We start from the raw sequence: 23,195 nt of genomic DNA, 5'->3' as shown, positions 1-23,195 counted from the left end.
CAAGGAAAAGCAAATAATTAATCCCTCACACCAACCCCCAGCAGCCAGGGAAGGTTTGGAAATCAGCTGTGGTTTGCAAAATACAGGCAGGAGGGGAGGAAAAACTCAAAAAAGAAAAAAAGAAGGGAAAAAACCCAACGCTGCTGGAAGCATCGCTGGAGTGGAGAAATTTCCCTTGGTATGGGAGGGGGATGCTGGTAAAGCTGCTCCACCCCTCGGTGAACCATCTCTTCCTGCCAGAAGGGAAAGGGGAAGAAATGAAGAATTTATTGCTTTTAAAAGAAATTAAATAATTAAATACAGACATGGAGGAAGGGGGTAAACCCCTGCTTTTCCCCCCTTGCAGTCAGAGGTTGGGACTTGCAGCTCGGCGGCTCAGGTTACTTAAAGGGACAGACTGGAGGGGGACAGAGAGAGCCTGCTCGTGCGGGCTGTGAGCACTGGTACCCCCCCCCCCCCCCAAAAGCAGTGTGGAAGGTGGGTTGTGCCCCGTGCAGCCTGCCAACCATGCACTTATTTTGTTTTCTTTTGGTTTTTCCATGCAAGAGCTTTCAGATTGCTGAGTTTAATCGAGCTGCAGACAGCAAGGGGCCAAATTCCGCTTCCCCCTGAGGTGGCAATGGGGTGGCTTAGGGTCTTGTGGTGTCTTTTTTGCCACAAAGAGTGGGCAAGTGGGAGACAGTGGGGCACATTGCACCCTTCTCATGGTAAGGTCATTACAGAAGCAATCCACATACTGTGGCGGGACCAAAACCAAATGGATTTGGTGTTAAAGTTTTTTCTTACAGCCTTGCATCACCGTTGGGCTTTTGGGCTGCTGCTGTGACCCAAAAAGCAAGGCAGACCCAGCTGTGAATGACCCAGCTACAGCTTTCCCATACATGGTTGTCTCCACTTGGTCTTCTGGTGGTCTTTGTGGACAGATATCCCATGTTTAGATTGAAGCCGTTTCTCCTCTTTATTACCTCCTGATCTGTTGGCTTGTCATTCCCTGGTTTCCTTTGAGTGGTGGCCATCAGGTCCACCCTTGACTCGGCTGCTCAAGATGCACGCGGAAGCGTGTGACGCCATTGGGAGTGTCTGCCTGTATCAGCTCGTCCCCCTAGATGCATGGGCCTGGGGGACTTCTGCTCTGACGGTGTGCCTGGGGAGACCATAGCACCCTAAGGATGGGTGGAAGTCTTGCTGAACGTGGAAAGCTTTAGCTGGGTGGAGGGTGGGAATGAAATCTTTGAGAAAGGTTTGGCTGTTGAGGGTCTAGGCCCCCCAAAAAGGTCCCAGGGTGTTTGCCAGGTGCAGCTAAATGTGCTACCTGGGGAGAAAAGGCAAACAGCACTAGCTGTTTGAAGAAGACTCTGCTGATAAGGAGGTCCTGGGCTGGAACTGGACTTTGGCAGGTTTGCCTGTTTAGACTCGGCTGCTGAGTCCTTCCAGGACGGGGGTGTGGGAAGCTGATAAGCTGCACCCTGCTTTCCCGTGGGCATCTCTTGACTGCCCAGTTGTCCCTGCTGGGATGTCAGAGAGGTGAAACTCTGTGGTAGTCCCTCAGCAGGGTTTTCCTGGCGGTCCTGAGGAAGGGAGTGTATCTACTGCCTGTGCTGCTGGCGATGAGCTGATGAGGTCCTGCTTGAGATTTGCATGGGAAGTGACACAAATCCCCCTCTCCTCTCTCTGCTCAAGGGACAGGATCACTGAGCCTTGAATCCATCCTGCAGCTGAACCAAAAGAAGGGGAAATCAAAGCATTTGTGCAAGATTACCTTCACCAGCACCCTCTTGACGTGTCTCTTCCCAGACACTGGTCCTTCCTCCTCCCTGGTGTTCCCTGGTCTCTGCCCTCACAGCCTGCAGCTCAGGCTGGAGGTTGGTATCTCCAGCAACTCCAGTATGATGCCCTTTTCAGTAAGAAGGTGGCAGAACGGAGCTGGAAGGAAGCACGTTTCCACCCTTGCGTTAAAAGCTTTGATAACAGCGTCCCAAGCTGATCCTCTCTTCTGGACCTTCACTTCTCATTTCCACTCCCTTCGATTTAACCAACTTTTTACACGGCCTCCGGTTTGCTAAGCACTCTTCCCAAACCCCACCCCAGGGCTTTTGCGGTCTTGGGGAGATAGATACCTTATGAAACCTTTTTAAAACCATCCATGGATGCCTCATGCCTGCCTCATGCAGGAATGGATGGTGTTAAAAAAGCGGCACTGCTGAAATCCCAGGTGCTCCTCCAGCATCACCCAAGGGAAACGGGATCTCTCCCGTTGCCACCCAGGCTCAGCCCCCTCGGTGGCAAACCTCTTCTAATAAATGAACATAGCCTGGTCAACAGCACCTCTCTGTCCTTTCACAGTCATCTTTGGATGCTCTGCTGCTGTCTAATTCTCTTGGAAATGGCTCAGTAACAAGCTTTGTGGACAGAATGGGGATGCTAAGCCCCCCTGCCTTCCCCATCCCACCCCTGGTACCCAACCTGCCTAATCGCTGTGGGGGAGTCTGGCTACAGGACCTGCCTCCCAAACCCGTTGGCAAGAGAGAGGAGCAGAGTGGGTCAGCATCACCAGGTCACTGTGCCCCAGGGTCAGAGAGGCATGTGGGGACCTCACCACCTGAGTGTGACGTCAGGGTGGACTTTGGCAAAGGGAGGTCATCTCGCCCGGCAGCCGAACTCGCCCTGGTGAAAGCAGGATGGGGAGGGCAATGGGGAGTGTTGCATCAAAGCTCATCGACCCAACCCGCAGGTGCCTTCAGGGGGATATGTGGGTGCAGATTCTCACCAATAAACATCTAGCAGAAATAATGAGACCCAAACACTCCTTACCCAGGGTGGGGACACCAGTCCCAGGGGCCAGTATCAAGGTTTAGAGGCTACTGTACTGGGTTCTGAACCAGGCAGGTCGCTGGACCACCTCAGTGTTTCCCCAGCACAGCTCCTGGCTAGCTGTGGGGTTTCCAGCTCTGTTTCCAGTATCTGATCACCCTGGGGCGCATGGGAGGGTGAAAGGGAAGGTTCCCCAAGGGCTCTGTTCCTTTCCCCTTTCTTTCCTGTATAGTTACACACCCACTCCAGTCTCTTATTACTCAGGAGTTTTTAGGAAGGACTTGGAAGCAAGTAGGGAAAAAGAAACCCAACCAAACCTGCTGGTAAAGCATGCAGATAGCCCAGAGGGAGAAGCAGAAGGTAAAGAAGAGCGCGTAACGTTCCCCTGGGGAGTAGATTTTCACAGGGTGACTCAGTGGGAAAGAGCAAAAGCAAAAGGCCAAGGATGCAGGCTGCACCTCCATAGCCAGGGACGAGTCATCCTCCCCAGGGGACACGCTAACCAGGACATCCTGCAGCAGGTCCCCCAAGCAGTGATGAGCAGTGACCACTGATGAGTTGCTTGCTCGTGCAGCAGCTGAGCTGCCATCCTACAAAGGCCAGTTCTTGAGCATCAGGTGGAGAACCTGGACCGCCCATTTCTCCTCAGAGAGATTGCCCCTCTAAGCTAGGACTGTGTGCCCTTTACCTCCAGCTTGGAGTCAACTCCTTCACATAGGAAATCACAGAGATAATGGAGAAAGCTCAAAGGAGTGTCTCCTACAGCCTCTCAGAACCAGATTACAACGTTCTAAAAGCACGTAGCACTTTATTAGAATAACTGGAGACTAAATACAGCCACACAACATTTTCTAAACACTCACTCAGGTGTGCCCCAGGGGTGCTTCCTTGGTGCTTCTCTAAATCCTGAGCTAAAAAGCCAGGCTTTAACACAGAGAGCCCTCCTGCAGCATCTGCTGGGTGGTGAGAAGCAGGGGCCAAGTGTGCCCAGTGTAAAGATGAAGGCACTAATGAGCCCTTATGGCCCCAAGGAGCCTCACCTGGGCCCCCCACACACACCCATGAGCCCAGGAGCATATTTAAGCTCAGCCTTCAACCTAAGTGAGTGTTTCAGCTTGTGTTATGGCCTTGGTGTTTGCCCTTGTGCCTGCCTCTCCCACAGCTGCTTTGTGTTCCTGTGGCATTGGGAGAGCTGATGGAGCCTTTTCTGTAGAAAAGCCTCAGATGCTTCCAGGCAGACCCTGCCAGTGAGGGTGCTGCTATACTGTCTTATACAGTTGTATTGCCCATGGATCCTCCAAGGAGCTGTTCTCATTCTTAAAGCATCTTTCTCTTCCTCCTGCTTCCCCTCGCAGAGGTCTCTGATTTAGGTTGGATTAATCCTGTGGCTTTTTTCTACTACACAAACTTAAGAGATGATAAATGTTCCTGTAAAGCAGCCTATTACCTGCCCTGTGAGCAGGAAAGCATCTGTCTGGTGCTGCTGTTACCTGCTTAAAAACCAAACCTGATTCAAAAACAAGTGAAAAAAGCTCCAGTAGCAAGAGTAAATATTGGGCTTTGTTTGTGAATGTGGCGTTTGGTTAGGTCTCTTTCTTACACAGCTCTGCTCTGGGACCAGCCCTCTTTAAGGTAGCTCCCCCAAGTCGGGTCTGGCAGCCAGAAGTGTTCGTTTCCCAGACTGGGGTTTTTTTTTCCCCTTTTTTAGGTGATTGCTTCCCACAAAACAGCACTTAGCTTGTGCTCCCTGGGTGGAGGAGAGCAGTTAACATCGGTGAGGGATCTGTTATAAGGTATCTCTAAAGAGGATCTCTGGGCAGCCCTGCGGAGAGGCTTGTGACCCCCCATTTTGCAAGGCACCCTCTGTGGGCTTTGTGCTTTATTGTGTGGAGGTTGCTAAGCTGTGTTTCTCAGGGCAACAGGGAAGTCTGACTCCCTTTTGTCTTCCTTGTTCCTCCCTTCCACTGCCTGAGATGGGCTGTGAAGTGACCCCTGGGCTTGGCCCCTTATGAGCTCTCCATAGCCATATCTTGGGGTGGGGAACCCAGTAGATGGGGCTGGGGGGAGAGTCTGGGCATGGTCCAGTGGTAGGAGTTGGGTTTGTGTCTCTGAGGCCTCCTGAGGTCTGGTGAGCTAAAGAAAAGACTGTGCTGTGTTAATGCCTAAATATATTCTGTGTGATTGCAGGGAAATAGGGCTGGGATTGACTTAAAGATGTTGCCTGGCCCTGATTCCCTGTGGCTGGCTTTACAAAGAGGTCAGGTGTCCATTCATCATGGTAACAAGCCTCTGCTGATAGAGATTTCTCAGTTTCTATAGTGAATTTATTCCAGAGCTTTCTAGCTGTACACGTCTCCTCTTGTGGCATTTTTACCTTATTGCTTCTAATCCCAGTTCCTGTTGGTGTGGGAAGTTGTTTCTTTTTTTCCTTTTAGTGGAATTTTGAAGATGTCTTGGCTGAGGACCTATTTCTTTCCTCTCCCTCCTGGCAGGGCCTGTCCTCCAGACCCCTGCTCTTTCCCCATAAACCCTTGGCAACCAGAGGGCCCAGTTCCCTGGTTAAAGCTCTGGGGTGTTCTTGCATCTCAGCCTCCTGGGAGCTGTGCAGGAAAGTCTGGCTTCAAGGAGCCCACCCTGCTCCTGGTTCCTTCCATCTCCCTCTGCTCTTGCTTTGGACTTTGGCCCCAATGAGGGTCTTCCTTAAAAGCACTTGCTGGAAAGAAAAACTTCTGGGGAAACTTATTTTTAAGGTTAAAATGCTTTCTATGAGTCCTTGAGAAGTGACAGTATTTGTTAAACAGCAGTGCAAATACAGGTCCGTGTCTCCCATCCTGTGCTCCATCTTTCTGCATGGTTCGTTAGCTTGTAATCTCAACAATTGCTTGGGAAACCTTTCTAATCTTGTCAGTTGGCAGCGGGACTGTCTTTTTAATTTAGCTTTAAATTAGGTTTTTTAAGCCAGGCTATGCCTATGCTATTGATTTGGCTTCTTGATTTAGTAAGCTGCAGCTTAACAAGATCTTTCCTACGCTTCTTTAATTCCTTCCTCCAAGGGTCAGAGCCCAACGTTTACAGAGAAGGGAAGAAGTGCTGCCTGGAGTCGTTTATAAACGTGGTGTATTAAATGGGATTTCTCTGGGATTCCATTTCATGTAACTTGTGCTCAGTGAAACTGAGGTGCTCTGAGTTACCATGGGAAATGGTCCATTTAGGGTAGATGTGCTCTGTGAAGTGTAGACAGAAGCTCTTCACCTGGTGTAGGTGGCCAGCATGTACCTTTGGTCAATACCAGTCCAGCCCCCCTCAAGAAATGTGCCTGGTTTGGGGTTAAACCCAGCAATGCAGAGGAAAAGGCGTGAGTTGAGCTTGGGGTGCTGTGCAGGTGAAATCCCACTGATGCACTTGGAGCGTGGTTGTTCTGTCCAGCAGCTTCTCTTGTAGGTAAATGGAGGGGGGGTGGAGGGGGGGGGGGGAGAGATGGTCCTCCATATTTGGGGATCTAGTTGCATAACTGCAGAGGGGATATGAGCTTCCTTGTTGCAGGTAGGGTGGTGGAGCATCACTAGCCCAAAGCCAGATTGGGTCTGGTTAAATTCAATGTAAATAAAAGGATTTTTCGAGGTGTTCCAGGAATCTAAGAGAACAGGAGAGAGCATCACTGACACAGTAATTGATGTTTAAATCTCTAAAAAAATAAATCATACATACAACATGAACTTTTTAACAGTGTCTTGAGAGAAACACTGTAGGAAACCTCATAATCCTGCTGTTGCTGTTCAATTTTAGTGGCTTCTTCATTCACATGCTTTGTTCTTGTCATTAGATGGCCTCCTGAACTGGGGTCCCTTGAAGTGATCCGGCTGTCAGAAAGTCAGGAGCCTTGTTCTGCTGGAGAGAAACTGTGTATTTTTGATGGCACAGTAATGTGTTTTAGAAACTCTTTAGAATATCACATGCCTTTCCATCTCTGGTGGTCACTTCTTAATCTGCTCAATGCTGGGGGAGCAGATTGCTGTTGAGTCAGAGCTCCCAGGAGCTCTTCTTCTCAGTGGATGCCTTCCTTCAAATGCTGGGAACTTTTTTTTCATAGCATCTAGTGTCCAAGACTTAATGAGGAGAGAGGATGCTGGTGTGTGCCTTGCAGAAATCAGAGTATCCAGAGGACATGAAAAGCTTTGTGTTGGTGTACATCTAAGTCCTCCTTGGTCATTAATTTTTCAACATATGTGGTATCATCAGTGATGCCTTTGTTTACATGCTGGGATGTAACTGCTTGATTACTCTGAAAGTCCCAATGTTGAAAGCAAGATACCCTATATATCAGTGTAATCGAAACTGGCCAGATACAAGAGTAGGCTCCACAGAGCCAGAGAAGCTGGTGCTGGGGTCACCTTTCAGTGGCTCCTCATCTCTGCTGCCACTGAAAGCATCACCATGTTGCATAATGAAGACAGAGCATGAAGTCATGGGTGGTCCAGGGGGTGTTTGTGTCTCGCTCTTTAATTGGTGTTTAAGCTGATGTTCTTCAGATATGAGGAAGTCACAGAGGCTTTGCTGGCTCTGACACTTGTATCTTGCCTGTTAAACCACTGCTGCGCTCTGCCATTGGATGGGGCTCTGAGGAAGCCAGGACTTGCTTTGAATTAAAATGATGCTCAGCAGCTCAAGAATCTTGTTTCTCTCCCTGGAAGAGTTGGGAGGAGTTGGGCCAGAGCTTGCTGCATGTTAGCTTAATTATAAAAGTGTAACAAGGGGTTGATAAGATTGACGAGGTAGATAAGGCTTGGGATGTTGTTAGACAGCAATCTCTAAACTCTCTGGGTGATTTAAAGAACAATAGGGCATGAAGGTTCCTTTTCCAGTGTGAAATTAATCAATAATAACATGCTTGCTGACATAAAAGTCACTTCTTAAAAGCAATGTATCATTCATCTGAAACGCAGGAGCGATGGTGTCTGACACAGCCCCAGCGGAACGATGGGAGATGTGCTGGTTTCCTTTTCTTCTTGTGCCAGCGAGGAGCAATCAATCATATCTAAGGAAGGAGTTTTTCCCCCCTCCGTGATCTCTGTGGTTGGTTTTTTTTTTTTTTGGGGGGTGGGGTGGGGGGGTGGGGAAACAGTATCCTGAGGTGTTAATTATTTAATCTGTCCTTCCCTCTTCCTCTACATGTGAGGTCTGGGCACGGTGCTGGGGTGTGGGACCAGTGTAATTTCTGGGCTGTGTATTGGGACTTGAAGCATGTTTGACTTTTTTTTTTTTTTTTTTCAAGAGGTTAATGCTGGAGACTCAGCTCCCTCTATGGTCAAAAGAAGGAGAGACACTTTCCTTCGGGGCGGGGGGGGGGGGGGGGAAGGCGGTCCTTCAGTCCAGATGATGCTCCTCCAGAATTGGATATTCACTGTTTCGCAGCTGAAGTCTTGCCACCTCCTAAAACTGCGTTGTAGTTACTACACCAGGTGGTAAATCTCTCAGATGTTTGAGCTGTGATTTGAATCATACACCTGCTATGGTGTGGCAAGAGGCGCAAAAGCGTCTCTGAATGACTAAAGAAGCATCAGGACTGGTATGGAAACAGTGCTGTGGTAGATCTTGACATGCCTTTGTATTGCACTGGGGGTCTGGCAAGGACTGGAGTTGTCTACCACGTTGGGCACCCTTGCCTAGGGACTGTTGGAGGTGAGATGGAGCTAATGCAGAGGAACCACAAGGACATGGGTTTTTCAGACAGGAGCCCGTGGGGATTTACTGTAATCATGAGGTTGTGGCTTATCAGACAGTAGGAACCTCTTAAAGGATTGTGGAGCGATGCAGAGGTGGGATTTCAGCTTTGCATCCTCCACTGCAGAGCACATCTGGGTTCGGAGTCCCCAGATGCCTCTGGCAGAGCTGTAAGCTGTGATGTGGGCAGGGGTTCCTCCTCCCTTGCGTCGGGGGCTTAAATTTTAAAGGCTTGTTCTGGTTTTCTTTCAGCGGCTTGGTCACCTTTGAGCTAGGGAGAGCAAAGCACACCTCTGAAGGCAACACAGCCCATTCATGGTCAGGAAGATCCTGCTGCTGATCCAAGTGCTCAGGCACTTGACCAGAGCAGGGTAAATCCAGGCTGTGATTGCGGTGCCGCACAGAGAGCAAGGAGCCATTACTTAGTCTTCTCAGGCTAGTTCCCACCATGGGGCTGTTGAGAGCAATTTGCTGCCATTAGGCTTTGGAAGGGAACCATAAGCACTAAGACATGTCTATGCACCAAATACAGTGGTTGCAGCTGTGGCTGTGTTAAAGGAACAGGTCCCTTGGGATGCTCAGAAGTAATAAACCAGTATTTGTGACTAGGGGATGATGGAGTTTTCTGAGATGGGGCTGTTAACTGATTTCTAGGTACCCATCTCGCAGTCAGCTTTTTTTTTGGGTGTGTGTGGGGGTGTGTGTGTGTGGGTGTGTGTGTGTGTGTGTCTCACCATGCTGAGGCTCAATTTGCTGCACCATATGGGGTAGTCAATGTTTTATTTCTCTGTTACCGAATATGTTTGGTATCAGCGTGTGCAAGCAAAGAAACAGCTATGGAAATTCTTTGGCAGCAGGTGCCTGACATCTGAGGGAATTTTGGCCCTGTTTGGTAAAAAGCATGGCTCTTAATTTCTGCCCACTTGCCTGGCAAAATGCTGGGGTCTCCGTGTTGAAGGAAGAGGTGGTTGCTTTCCTCTCCCCTGCTTCCTGAGGGAAGCTGGAAAGTCTGTCACTGGCAAGTAACTCTGAAGAAACCAGTGGGGAAACCAGTTGTGACACTGAAACAGCAAGTCAAAGTTGCAACTGCTACTACAGCTGCTCTGAAGCCAGGACTGTGAGGAACTTGTTGCGCTAATCCAAACCCAGTTGGAAAGGTGCCTCTGGCAGGGAGCAGTGCCTCTACCTAGTCCTTGGCAAGCAGGATTTTCTCTGGATTAAAAGAGCTGGGAAGCTGTTGGAAGCTGTTTTGGTTGTTGTCTTATTATTTGGTAATAGCTTGTGTTGCTCCTTAGCCTGAACTTATTCTACAAATGGAGCGGTGAGATGTTTGTATCAGAGTATTTTAACATTTATTGGGCTAACTCAGTCCATTGCACTGGTAAAGTGCCATTGCACTGGCAATTGTCATCTTGATTTGTCTGGTTTGCAACCCCTGAGAGCATCACCTGATGTCATGTTTAAAAAAACCAAACCCACGAACAACTCAAAACTTTCTAGGGTGATGCTAGTAGGTGACTTGGATGACTGACTGAAGTCAGCATGCAGCAGGATGTGGCATGCAGCAGGATTTTGCAAGACACTTGTTGAAGTGCTTGTGCACAAGTCAGCAGGATCTACCCCAAATCTTGTCAGATGGTCTTCTGCATGTAGCTTGTGCCGTGTGATTAAACAAGGATGTGTTACAGTGATTCCCTGAGCTGTTTTGGGCTGTAGCGCTGCAAGGGGTCCCACAGACTTCCAAACCTGGACCTCCAAACTCTTGCAGCTGTGCAGGTAAGTCCAGTCCTGCACCCAGAGCATCATCAATAGGGAGAGGGTGGTAATGTGGTGCCAAAGTGTGTTGGAGTGCTAGGGCTTGCTTCCCAGTAGCAGTGTGACCTTTAATTTTTGTTGGTACCCCTCAGTACATATGTAGAGGTTTTCTTGGGGCAGTGGAGATGAAACTTGAGGGTAAGATCAGGACAGGCTAATTGTCAGACCTGGAGAGATCAGAGATATGAAAGCTGACATGACACCAGGATGGGGCAAAGTCCAGAACGGTGACAGGAGGAAGGGGTAGGGCAGGACCATGGTGTGCCACTTCCCCAGTGACCCTTAGCACCCACAGAAGAGGTGCTTGTCTGGGGCAGGATGTGTCCTTTGAGGAAAGAAAAGCCTCAAGTGCCTTTGCCTTAAGCACAGTCACAAGTGTCTGGTCTGGGGGTGCTAGAATAGAGAAGGTAGATGCTGCAGTCAGCAGCTTGGTTATTTGAGGAGCTGAACCCTTCCTGTGTTCAGCTCGTGGGAGATGGTGTCTAACACTAACTGCTCTGTACTTGACAGGCTTCTCTTTCTTTTTTGGAAAAGCAACAGAAACTTATTTTGGGGAGCTACATGTGGGGCTGTAAAACTGGGCAGGAAGCCAGCAGGGGTGGGGAGGAGGGAAGTCCCCTGTGTCTGTGTTTCTTGCAGAGAACTGCTGCTTTTTTATCTGCTGTTCTTGTGCTGTGGCTGTTGAGCCAAGCAATTTCCTAAGCTTCCAGGGGGCAAATGTTTTACACCGTGTTCTTTAACTTCTGCAGAGTTTATGTAACACTGGAGCTTTGTGCTTTCTCCTTAATATACACACAAAATGTACAAGGCAAATATTTATTTCCAGGCCCTTATGCTACTGCACTCTGAGTAGCTTCTGTCCTGAACGACGTGGAAGCCAGAAAAGAAATGGGATTCTCTCTAATTCCATCAATTCCAGTGTTATCTTCTGCAAGATGAGAACCTGTGCTGCTGGCAAAGCAGGAATATGGTACAGCTGTTTCAGGAACTAAGCCCAGATGTGCACAATATAGGGTTGCATCAATGAAGATACAGGACAAAAAAGTACAGTAAACAGTTACCATTCTTGCTCTCTAACCAGATGAGATCAAATACATTGACTGGACAATTCTAGGTTAACCACGTATAATGCCTTTAGTGTAAAACCATGTTAGGCTTCCATTGCATTGAGTGCATGTTTCCCTTGCTGGTCAGAAGTCTGTTCCTCCTGCTGGTATGAGTTTTCTTCTGGTCCTCATCCCTCAAAGGTGTATTTATGTGTTTATGCACTGTAAACTTTGACTAAGTTGGGGCTGAGAGCATCTGTCCACAATCAGACCTGCCTCTGTAGGTCTTCAGGGTGAGCTGGGGGAAGGAAGCTCCTGTTGACAAAGGTCTAAATAAGTATACTTTCATGGAGCAGTCAGGCTGGATGTACGAGTGTCCTGTGTAACAGGGATCAGAGCAGGCTGTGCTGAAATCCATTGCCCTTTTGGTCTATGTCTGGTAGTAAAAGCTGATGAAGGGGGGTGTGAATTGGGATCCTCTGTGATGGGTTGAGCATCTATCTCTGCTTGCGTAGGCTTGGGGACATCTGCCTGGTGTGAGCAGTGGGGAAGGGGGGAGGAACATGGTCCTCTTTGCCATCAAATTTCCGTGTTCTCTGCTCTGCTGAGACTTGTACAGCACCACACTAACAAAACAGAACAAATGACAGAAGTGCAATTTGGGGTGTGTTAGTATCATGGATGTTTGGATGGACGTGTGGGTCTTGATCCTCACAAATGACTTGTGGGGAACCCCAAATTTCTGAGTGGTGTTGTTTCTACTTTCTCTTACTAAATAGTCATCAGATTCTTTTCCTAAAATGATTTGATGAACTATATCACCAGGTTTTTGAGATTACCTGCTTGCCTGACAAGCTACTTAAAGCCTGTGTCTGCTCCATACTAGCTAGGGACACTTGGGGATGTTCAGTGTGGTATTGCACCTCTTTGACTTAGGGTGAGAGAAGCCAGAAGGGATGGTATCTCCTACTTAGGTCTCTCCCATCCTCCAAACAGGCAAGTGAAACCAGTCGGTGGACTATTTCTATCCTTTCTTAAGCCTCAGCTAAAATGGCATCAGCAGCCAATGTGTGTGACTTCAATTTTATTGACCCCACTTTTGTACTTCAGAAGGGTGTCATCTTGAAATCAAACAGAACAGCAGCCCCACGCTCCTGCTGTATGGCTGTGAACTTCAGGTCCTCATGGGACCTTCATGTCCTCTGATAGCACACTGTCCAGCAGTACTGGGTTCTTCAGCTGCATTCCTGACGGCAGTGCACAGGTGGATGAACCTTTGGGGCTCCAGTAGTAGCTGCTACTGGCTTCCCAATGCCACAGACTGCAGTCTTTACTCAGTCAGCAGGGAATGTGTGGGAAGGAACTGAGTCTGGGGTGAGATGAAATGTGTGTGTCATGATCTGTTCTATCTGCTACGAGCCATGGCTGGTTGGAGCAGGGATTGTAATTCCTGCCTGTTGCTGAAGCGTGGGGAGCAATGTTTCTTGCAGGAGCTTATTGCACCTTCCTTAGGTCTGATAATCACAGCTGGAGGTTTGCTAATGACTTGCCTATTGATTTGTTTCTTAATGTGGTGCTGGCGATGTGCTTAGGTAGGCAACACTGAGCTGCTTGTGAGTGGCAAATGTGACTGATCTTAAGTTCTATGGGATCAGAGATAAAGCAATTTGGTTTCTGAAAGAAGCCCTCTGACGGAATGCAGATGAAGAACCTTAAATCAACATTAAATCCTGTTACTTCTCCCTGTCTCAGGTCAGCCCATGCAGTCCTGAAGTGAAGGTCAGGTCTAAGCAGAGCAGGGTTTGGAACAGGTGAAGTGGTAACAGCTCTGCTTCGAGAATGAATGTCCCTTTAAAATCCTCACCCAAAATATATTCTGCCTTCCCCTCTGGTTGTGTGGGTGTCCCACCAGGGTGCTGCTGACACCCGAACCCAGAGTCCCTGCTCCATCACAGCTGCTTTTGTTCCCCCTGGCCAACTGGAGGCTGCCGGCTTGCGGGAGCCAGCTAGCAGAGCTGGGGCTGAGAAGAAAGAGGGGTTTGTTCTGTTCAGAAAGCTGTTATAATCCCCTCTTTCCCCTGCTTTGGGGAATAAGAAAAAAGCACTTTTTTCAAACTTGACTTCTGGCATCAGCCCTTCAACTGATTAGTCCAGCTGGACTGCTCTCAGTGACGCTGTTTTGCACTATTTATAAGTCACCTGTAATACCCATGCATGTAGTGCAACGCTAACAGCCCTGCCAGTGGGGATGGTCACAGCACAGTGTAGAACCAGGACTCTCGTGGCGTTTTCCCCCCTTCTCTCCAGCCCCTTTTCCAAACCAGCCTTCAAAGTGGGGTGTGAAAGCCTTGCTTTAGCATGGGTGCTGCTGACAGTGCAGCCCTGGCACTGCTGGGAGGGTGTTAATGCTAAGGGTGGTCATCTTCCAGCAAACCCACTCTTTTATTCTACACCTTATTCTTATGCCCTGTTCTACATCCAGTTCTAGTTTGGCTCAAGCCATGCAAGCAGATAGCTCCTAGCTCTTCTTGGGGATGGATGGAGGGCAGGGCCAGGAGCTCACGGGATGGCTGGCTGCTCCTGGGAAAGGCAATTCCCTTCTCTCTGACAGCAGCCTCTTTGGCACAGCTGTTCACCTGAGGAGGGCAAAGCCATTTCGAAGTGGGTTGTGGAGGAGCTGTGTGGTGGACCAGGGGAAACTACAAAACCCTAGTTTAAATGAATATGGAAAAAGGCTCATCTGCATGGAGTAAGTCTCCCAGGTGAAGATGCTGTCGTCCTCTGTTGTAACGTGCTTTGGAGAGGGGGTTCTGACTTCTGAGGCTTGTAAGTTGTTGCTCTGAAGGGGAAAGGCTGTTGGCAGAACCTCACCTCTCTGAGGGCTACAACCCCTCTCTCAGGTCTCAGCCTGAATGGGTACAGGGCCAACCCATACTGCTGTGGACTCATGCCACCCTTGTCCTTTCACTCCAACCACTCCTCTTCCTGACCTGTGTATTTATGGGGGGGATGGGGGGTGTGGGTGATGCAGTATGCCTCTCTACCTGTGTTTCTAGCCACATTAAACAAACCAAGCTTTCAGCTTCCTGGTGTTACGCGAAGGTCTATGTAATGTCTGGCAAGGCTCACAGAGAAGCATCCTATGAAGCTTTTTTCATGTTCAAAGGAACAATTTCCTATCACCCCCTTGAGAGTGAGCTGTTACTCAGACATAATTTTTTTAAAGGCTTTTTTTTTCAAATAGCAACACTTTCCTGCACACACAGAGGCCTTGGTGCTTATTCCAAAGGCTGTTTCCATCAGAAAGGGCAGCACATTCAGGGTCATCTCAAACACTTTCTTGCTTGGTAAGCACGCAGGAAGAAGACCTACTTTGTGAGACTGATAGCGGGTTAGTCACAGATCCGCTTGTTCCCTTCTCTGCTAAAAGAGAACATCTGGTATCTAGGAATACTTGTGAAAACAATCCCGAGTGGGCAATTTTCTGGAGATAAAAGCACTCCCTGGTGACTTGTGTGAGACGCTGTTTTCTGCGAGGAGGCAGCCTGGATGGCACGGTGACAGCTGCTGGAGGCTTTACGGCTTGTAACACAGCGCGGGGTTGAGTATTTGTGCTAACTGCGAATGCCCAGAGCTGGTACTAGAATATGCCTTTCGAAAGAGGTGTATACACCTCAAATGCGGGAGGTGGTCATTTAAAAGGCCACACCTGAGTCTGTTTTGAGAGGTTTATATGTGTTGAAGCCAAGACATGACTAACCTGGAGTCTTTACATTTAGTCATGATGCGTCTGAGTTTCTAAATAGGTTTGGAAGTTTGGGATGAAAGGTACACCTCAGACGCTCCCTATGGGCATGCTGGGCATTAAACAGTTGTAGGCTTCTTCCGCTCTGGCCAAGACATCAATGGCTATTTAATAACTGGATTGAGTGTGGGCTTTGGGTGCTGTTCTCCAAGGGATGGGCACTTTGCTCCTGCTGCCCTTCCCAGGAGAGCAGTTGCGGGACGGGGTGGGGGTGGGGAAGAAGGGTGGTAACACAATGGATTTGCAGCAGAGGCGCTGGTCCATAGGTTAATTTTGGGCCAAATGCTCCTGAGATCTTGTCCTGGGGATGTGGTGATGGGATGTGTGGGAAGGGTTTAAAGCTCGGGTCAGGGAGGGTCAGACCAGCCACAGGGAAGCATTTATTTCTAGAGAGGGGGGTGAAATGCTGGAACATGCTTCTTGGGGCAACAGCCACTGCCCCAAGCCTGCTTGAGACATGTGGACACTGCCCTTAACTTTTGGTTAAAGCCTGGAGCAGTTGGATTGGGTGACTGCTGTAGGTCCCTTGCCCCTGGCAGTGTCATAGTGAGCAACGCGATGACTTTTTCTTAATTTTGTATGAGCACTGCCTCCCACAACTTCAAGATTGCACATGTGGAATCTTTGTCCAGGATGCCTAAAAATGGCAGGAGGCTTGTCCCACTGTCTTGCTGGCTCCAGCTGAACCCCAGCCCCCAACTCCGGGCACATGGGGAGGGGGATAGAGGTGGGGTTAGCACCTCCTGCAAGAGAGGGTTTAATGCTGCTCTGGTGTCTGCACATGGCCGCAGGCGTTAAAACATAAAGCAGCGGTTTGGGAGCGGGGATGGGGGGGGGTAAGAGCAGGGGGATGCTGGGGTAACCAGGAATTAAATACCACGAGGGCGTCGCGGGCGAGGGATTCGGTCCCCGGGGAGGTAAGGCAAGGATATAGGCGGGGGATTTGGAGGGGGGCTTTCCCTAGGCCTTGAAGCTGCTCCTGCGCTCTTTGCGGGGGGCGTGGGGAGGGAGAGACTCCCCGGCCCCGCCCCTCCTGGTTCCCGCGGCGCGTCCGCCAGGGGGCGCCGCAGTGCGGGAGCGGCGGGGAGGTGCCGGGTAATCTCGGTACCGGGGCGGGGAGGCGCCGCCGGGACCCTGCGAAGCCGTGGGAGGAGGAGGGAGGCGGCGGCGGCGGAGAAGATGGTGAGCGGGGGAGCGCGGGGTGGCGGGTCCCCGGTTCGGCCAGCGCACGGAGGGGTGTTCTGACGCGGCCTGTGCTGTCCCGGCCTTAAGGCAGCCAGGCCGGGGCCTTGTCCGGTGTGGTCCGGCGGGCTCTCGGTCGTCTCTTAGGGGACGCCTGGCCGAGCGAGGCCCTCCGGGGCGCGGAGGGGGGCGGGGGGGGGGGGAAGGACCGGCAGCCGGGTTTGGCCCACGCTGTGTCCCGAAGCGGAGGGGTGTGTGTGTCCGTCCCTCCCGTAGGCCTGCCGGCGGCGCGGTGCTGCCCCTGCCCCCCAGGGGCGCCCGGTTCCAGAACGGGGCCAGGCCCCGTGTTCTCTGCCCTTGGGGGTAGAAGCAACGCGTTTCGCTTCGATTTGGGTTTTGGGGAAGGTGCCTGAGCTTCTGCTAGAAGTTACCTGAGCGATAGAGACCGTGTTGCCGTCTTTGTTGTTGTTCATTGTGGGTATTTTTTTAATGGAAGTAAATAGATCAGCAAACTCTGTTTCCCACCGGGATTGCTTGAAGCACAGCTGGTGCCGGTGCAGCGCCAGTCCTCCAGCCTAGAAAGGGGTGTGATCTGCCCCCCTCCCGCCCTAGGAAGGTGCCTGAAATCATGGCCGCTACCACCAGTCATGTAAGAGCATCGTCTCTGGGTGACTGCCTTTTTCCCCCTGGGTCGTGAAGGGCTGTCAGTGCCCAAAACACTCAAGTACCCTTTCCGCTTCCCACCCTGGCATGGAGCTGTGCCCCGCCAGCATGTCACCACCTCCACCCACCTAGGGGACAAAGACAGGGCCTGTGGCATGCCTTGGCGTCTGTTGACAGTGTCGAGAGTTCGCACGGCTTATTCCGGTTGCCAGAACGTTAGCTCTCTTGGAACCGAGTAAATACCACGCGCTTTGTGCCTGGCGTGGTCTAGACTGGCCTGGGGTTGCTGGAAGTGTGTTGTGTGGTCAGGCTCTTCTCACCGTAGTGTCTCCGTGCCAAGGCTTTACAGGGAGGACTGCTGCTTGCTGTGTCTGGAAGACCTGTGCAGGTTTGTTATTTTATTCTTTAGACGAGACACCAGCTTTTGCTGGTTCCTGGCTTCTGGAAAGCTAACGAAGTTAGCTGCTTACTTAGGGGGCCAAAGCTTTTAATAGAGTAATACTGATACATAGCATTTTTCCTAAATGGTGTTTTGACCCTTCCTGTGACCTTAGCAGAAGGGATTGCAAGGCACTGGAAACTTTTCTACCTACATGAATAAAAAGACTTTTTAGTCTTGCTTCCCGCAGCCGCTGCCCTGAAAAGTCATAGATGAATTGCTAACCCGAGCAGGGGGAAGATCTGCTGAGATGATACCTTGCTTCTTGCCTTTTGATTTCTCCAGCGTGTGCTTCCACTGTTTGGCAGTGTTAAGATAAACCTAATCATGGCTTTAATTGCGGTGCAGTGTGGTTTGACTGGGGTGGCAGTGATCAGAACCTCGCCGCGACTGTCTTGGTAAAAGGGATGTGGTAGAGCCTGTTTCTGTGAATAAGGATTTTGGGGGGATGCTTGTCTCTTCTGCCAAACCCAGGGATCTGGCAATAAAATTGCGTAGCTTTGGTCTCATCTGCTCTTGTGCCACGTGTCTTCCAACATGGACCCCAGCGTGCAGTGAGGGCTGTTTCAGAAGGCCTGGTCTGTTCATGGTCTTGGGGCTTTGGAAACAGAGCGATGTGTTGCTCTGTTTGGAAACAGAGAACTGTTGCTCTCGTTCCCTGCATCCAAGGTGATCGAGGATATTCCGTTTCAAGTATTAGTGGATCTTCCTTCTGGAGTTTTTAGTACTGAAGTCTCCTTGTCTATATGGCTGTTGCCCTTTAGCGTAGCAACGGGGGCTGTGAGGTAAGTCTTAGTGCTGCCCTTGGACACTGAGACTTGGATTCTGTTGAGTGGCTGGTACATTGGTCTTTCCGTGGCAACTGCGGTATCATTTTCTTTGTCCTTTTGTTGGGAAAGATTTGTGTTTCCTAGAAATCTGTGGGTTAAAGTCTCTCGGAAGCCCGTGTCTCCTGAGCTTTTCCAGCTCTCATACCCCTCTGGGCTCATTGAGATTCATCCGTGCCACGTATTGGGAAGGGCATGCGACTAGGGAACACAGGGGCCAAAGAGTTTTGCACATTGATGTTGATAAGATAGTCTTGGAGGATTCTGCGCTGTGGTCAGAATTGCCCAAGATCGGAGCCCTTAACGTGTAACAGCAGCATTCAGTTTGTGCTGATATTAGGGGTTTTGTCAGAGGCTTGCATAACCCTCCTAGGAAGCTGTGCCAGGTCTCAGCACTGCCTGTTTGCGGATGCCCATTCCCTGAACAACTGCCATCCTATTGTCTGCTTCCAGGCAGCTCCTGCCAAGACTCTTTATCTTTTAACACTGCTCATACCTGTGCATGGCACCAAGCTACTTGCAAAGTGTTTCAAATAAATAACTCGTTTTGTTCTCCAGAAGGCGTGCAGAAAGAGCGTGTTCAGCATCCCAGGGGATGCTGAGCAGAGGAAGGAACAGGTATGTCTGGATGAGTCCCAGAATATAGGGAACTTGAGTGCTTCTTTAATCCTAAATATTTGGGATGCTGGGAGAGGAGGTTTTCTTGTGGAAACTGCACCTTCTTGGAGCTGGTGACCCACAAGGACACCTGAGATGCATTCACGTAGGGCGTCTGTCAAGTGAATCCTGTCTCTGAGGGGATTTGAGCCCTGTGCTACCTGGAGCCTGCCTAGAAGTGCTCAGGGACTTGGCTTTTGTCACACTAGCGAAGTGAGCTGTAGGTAACAATACATTGTGCGTGTTTTGAGTTAAGCAAAACTTGAAATAGCACCTAATCTTGAAAGTCCTTTGGGCTCTCATAAAACTACATGTTTTTTGAGCCTTCAGTCAACCTTTTTCCATCTTGCTGTTGTCATTTTACAGCCCTTCTCTGCAGTGGAAGCCAGGATGCTGCTGAGCTAACTCTCAACTCTTGAGCTGCTGCTTTGTTTTTTGTGCTGAGGCTATAATCAGCCTTTGTCTGGCCACTCCCTTTGAACTCTCGGGGCTTGTGGGATAGTACATGTGCATTCATTTTGCATACATGGATTATGTCAAAAAATAATTGCTGTCCCTCTGCAAAAAAAAAATCCCAACACCCCAGACAAATGGGTTTTGGTATGGCACTGGTGGAAATAAGTGTAGCAGGGAAGAAACTGGCAGTACCAAGAAGCTGTGGTGAGATGAACACTACCTCAATGTGTTTTTCTTTCACATCGCTCAGCCTGCACATCTGAAAGTTTGTGATGCTTGATTTCTGCAAGATCACATGTCTGGTGTCACTTGGTGTGCCTGCATCCGGTGGTGGTGGTGGTGGGCAGCACAGCACGCAGTCCCAGCCTTCAGCTGTAATTAGGAGCTGCCTCACAAATATTCTCTGCCTGGTGCTTATGTAAATATATTTGTCACGCTGGGGGTGGCAGGGAGGGAGCAGATTCATTACTGGGGTGCGAATCAAAACACTGCAGGCACATGCAGCAACTAGCAGTCAGTCGCTGAGGCTGAGGTGGCATTGCTCAATCCCTGTCTCCAGCAAGAACCTGGCTGGCTGAAGGCTTTAAGTCTGGTACTTACCCCTGGCTAACCCAGCTCTAATGCGTACTTTATGCAGCTCGGACGTGGCCAGAGCCTGTATGAGCAATGAGGTGTTAGCTAAGGCACAGCTAATTGAAGTCTTCCTTCTCATGAGCAGAATAAATAGAGGAAGTTGCTGTGTCTTGCAGGTTGTGTGGTTTATTTTCAGTCGGGCTGCCTTCTCCTGGGGAAAAAAACTCGTTACATGGGAGCACAGGCATTAATTACAGTGGCAATACCTGTATTCCACACGTTACCCTAATTGGAGCTGACCTGTGAGCAATCTCACTCTGCCGTGATTTTAGCGACATGCCATGCAGAGACAAGTGGCAAAAGCAGACATTGATGTTTGGGCACAGGGAGGTGGGGGGGGGGCCCTGGTTTGGGGAAACACCAAACTGGGTGGTGCTGAGGATGTGGTTTGATCTCAGCAAGCTGTTTGATCTCAGTTGTGCAGTTGCTTAAAATAAACTTGCCTTTAAAAGCTACTTTTATTCCGTGGCCTGCTTTAAATGCTCTCCCTGGGGAAGGATGATTCTGCTGATTAAAACTTTTCTATTCTCAATCCCCCCCACCCCCCCACCCCCCCAGGCAAAGCTTAACTGTCCTTCCACTATACAGTGTCAGAAAGAGGCACTCCCAACAAAAGCCAGAGGTCTTCCTGTTTGTTACCTTTCTCTTTCTCCTTCCCTTTTTTTTTTTTTTTTTTAAAGGTTTATTTGAGTCCTAAAACTCGCAGCTGAGGAAATGCTGCCCTGGCAAAACTGTGAAATGTGCTCTCGTTAGCTTTGGCATTAACCCCCCTCCCCACCGCATTTTCTATCCACTGGGACAGAAGAGCATTACTGCAGTTAATTTGTCCTCTTTTGTAGTGGCTGAAGTGCTATCCCTGGAACCAGCTCAGCTAGCTAATGGCTTTTAGAAATAAAGTACTAAGGATCTATTCCTAATCTCTGGAGCTAAAAATTCAATATGTAAACTGCTTGGGTTGCTGAGTGCATTAATATCGGTACAAACAAATGCTGCGAGTCTTAATGATAGCAATTAGTATTTTATCTGATACTTGGGTCTGTCTTAATGCTCTGAGAATTAAAACCAAATCCTCCAGTGGAGATTTTCCCCCAGTGTTTTTCATCGTGCTCATAAATTGAGCTTTTAAACTGCTTCAAAAATAATCCTGTGTTTTGTGAAGCTTTGCAGGGGGGGGAGATTCTCTTAAGGAAATAAACCCAGCTTGCCTGCTCTCCTGTAATGGAAAGGGAAACCTTTTCTTTTATTTTTGATGCCTTCACAAATAAGCAGTTTATTGTCTAATGTGAAATTCTGTCATGCAGATAGGCTGAAAACCAGGCCCGCTCCTTGTCTTTAGCCCAGCTTGGGGGAGCGGTAATAGCAGGGGTGAAGTGATGCTACGGTCCCCACAAAGCTGGAAGAACATCCTGCCTTGCTGCACGTGATTAACGTTTCTTTTTTTGGCTGAGGTCAATTAGAAAAAAACCCCAAACCCCTCTCTTGTACTTAAGCTTTTTTACTGTTACGCACAGCTCCTTCAGGGGCTGGGATTGAAATGGCTTGGGAAAACATCGGCGCAGTTAGCCCTGCCTCCTCCCCATAAAAGAAGGAAGCAGTGGAGGGCTGTGGCAGTGAGGCTGCAATCGCATGTTGGTGGGTGCAATACAACCAGAGTACACTTGAGTGTCACCCCTTAAATGCCCTTTAGGTCCCCTGGGATAGGGTCAGTAATTTGAAAAAGGAGTTCTCTCCTATCTTGCTGGATTCTTAAAGAGGTGCTTCAAAAAAAGGCTGAGTACGCTGAGAAGTTGTATTTCCCTGCTAACTGGTCTTCCACATGGATTTGTACTGCATTTTAATCCTTCTGTGTTGCATCTTCCTCCCTCAAACAGTCTCACCCTTCAAACTCTTGGAAGCACGGTGCGGTTGAAGAATCACAGAATCATAGGGGTTGGAAGGGTCCTCAAGAGATCATTGGGTCCAACCCCCAAAGAAGTGAGAAATACAAGAGAGAAACTGTACCCTGTTGCACTCTTCTTTGTGGAGTGGTCCCAGGTTATTTGTCAAAAGCAAGACAGGGAAAGAGATTCTTCAGTGGTTTAGGACTAACACCACAAAAATGTTTCCTTGCTTGTTCAAAACTTGGAGGTGTTGTTGAGTTACTGCCTGTCAGTGGTGGTGTTGCACGCTTCTAGCTTGGGGTAAACTGATGGTGAACGTTGGCTTGTTGGTGGTGTTAGCCTTTCTGGTGGGTTTGCTCATCCCTGTGACAGGATGTGAGATTTGCTACTGGTATTCATTGTGTTTAGATGGTGGACTTCCTTTTTTTTTTGGCCTCCCATCCCAGCAGAGAGCTGACGTGCTGCAGGACGCGGTGGTTTCAGAGGTGAGCATGTGATAGGACACCAAAAGTTGCAGTTGGCTTAGGGTCCTCTGTTCAGAGCTTTTTTCCAAGAGCTGAAATCAGTATCTTGCTGGTTTAATTTGTTTTAACTTGGCCATTGACTTAAGTGAGACCGCTGTCTACTGGGTCATGGTCTGTTTTGGGCATATAGCTTACAGTATTCTCCATCTCCTGGAAAGAAAGGCACGACTCACTTTATATTTGATGCTGCAGCATTTTCTTGCTGTCAGTTGAGTACAGCTCTCGAGACACCAGCATGTTAGCAGCTCTGTTTCCATCCTCCAAGTGCAGATCCCAAACCAGATGATATCCTGGCCTTTGCTCCTAGGCAATGAACTAAAGTCACTGCTGATGGTTAAACGCACCTTTCCAGGGACTTCTGCCCCTGCCCCTGAGAAAATTGTGCAAGCTCTGTGAGATTTAAGTACCACCTCTGGTTAGCTGAAAAATGTAGCTCAGGAGGACAGCCATGTGCTGAGCTGTGTCAAGAGCAGTGTGGCCAGCAGGTCAAGGGAGGTGATTGTGCCCCTTTACTCTGCTCTTGTGGGACCCCACCTGCAGTACTGTGTCTGGCTCTGGGGACCCCAGTGCAGGAAGGATGTAGAGCTGTTGGAGCCAGTCCAGAGCAGAGCCATGAAGATGATCGGGGGCTGGAGCGCCTCTCCTATGAAGACGGGCTGAGAGAGTTGGACTTCTTCAGCCTGGAGAAGAGAAGGTTCCTGGGGGACCTAATTGCAACGTACCAATATGTAAAGAG

General features: G+C 49.4%; 1 protein-coding gene across 1 annotated transcript in view; it reads left to right on the top strand.

Moving 5' to 3' along the window:
* Positions 1–16,375: 16,375 nt before the first annotated feature.
* SGPL1 (sphingosine-1-phosphate lyase 1) overlaps positions 16,376–23,195 on the top strand; it is a 30,679-nt gene continuing 23,859 nt past the window's right edge. Inside the window, exon 1 of the mRNA XM_084264800.1 lies at positions 16,376–16,380. Coding sequence (XP_084120926.1) covers positions 16,378–16,380 — 3 coding nt within the window. The 5' untranslated portion in view covers positions 16,376–16,377. The remainder of the gene's footprint in view (positions 16,381–23,195) is intronic.

This window comes from Gallinula chloropus (assembly GCF_964237585.1).
Source record: "Gallinula chloropus genome assembly, chromosome: 5".
NCBI classification, from domain to species: domain Eukaryota; kingdom Metazoa; phylum Chordata; class Aves; order Gruiformes; family Rallidae; genus Gallinula; species Gallinula chloropus.
The sequence above is the reverse complement of the archived record's forward strand: the minus strand, read 5'-3'. Positions and strand labels throughout refer to the sequence as shown.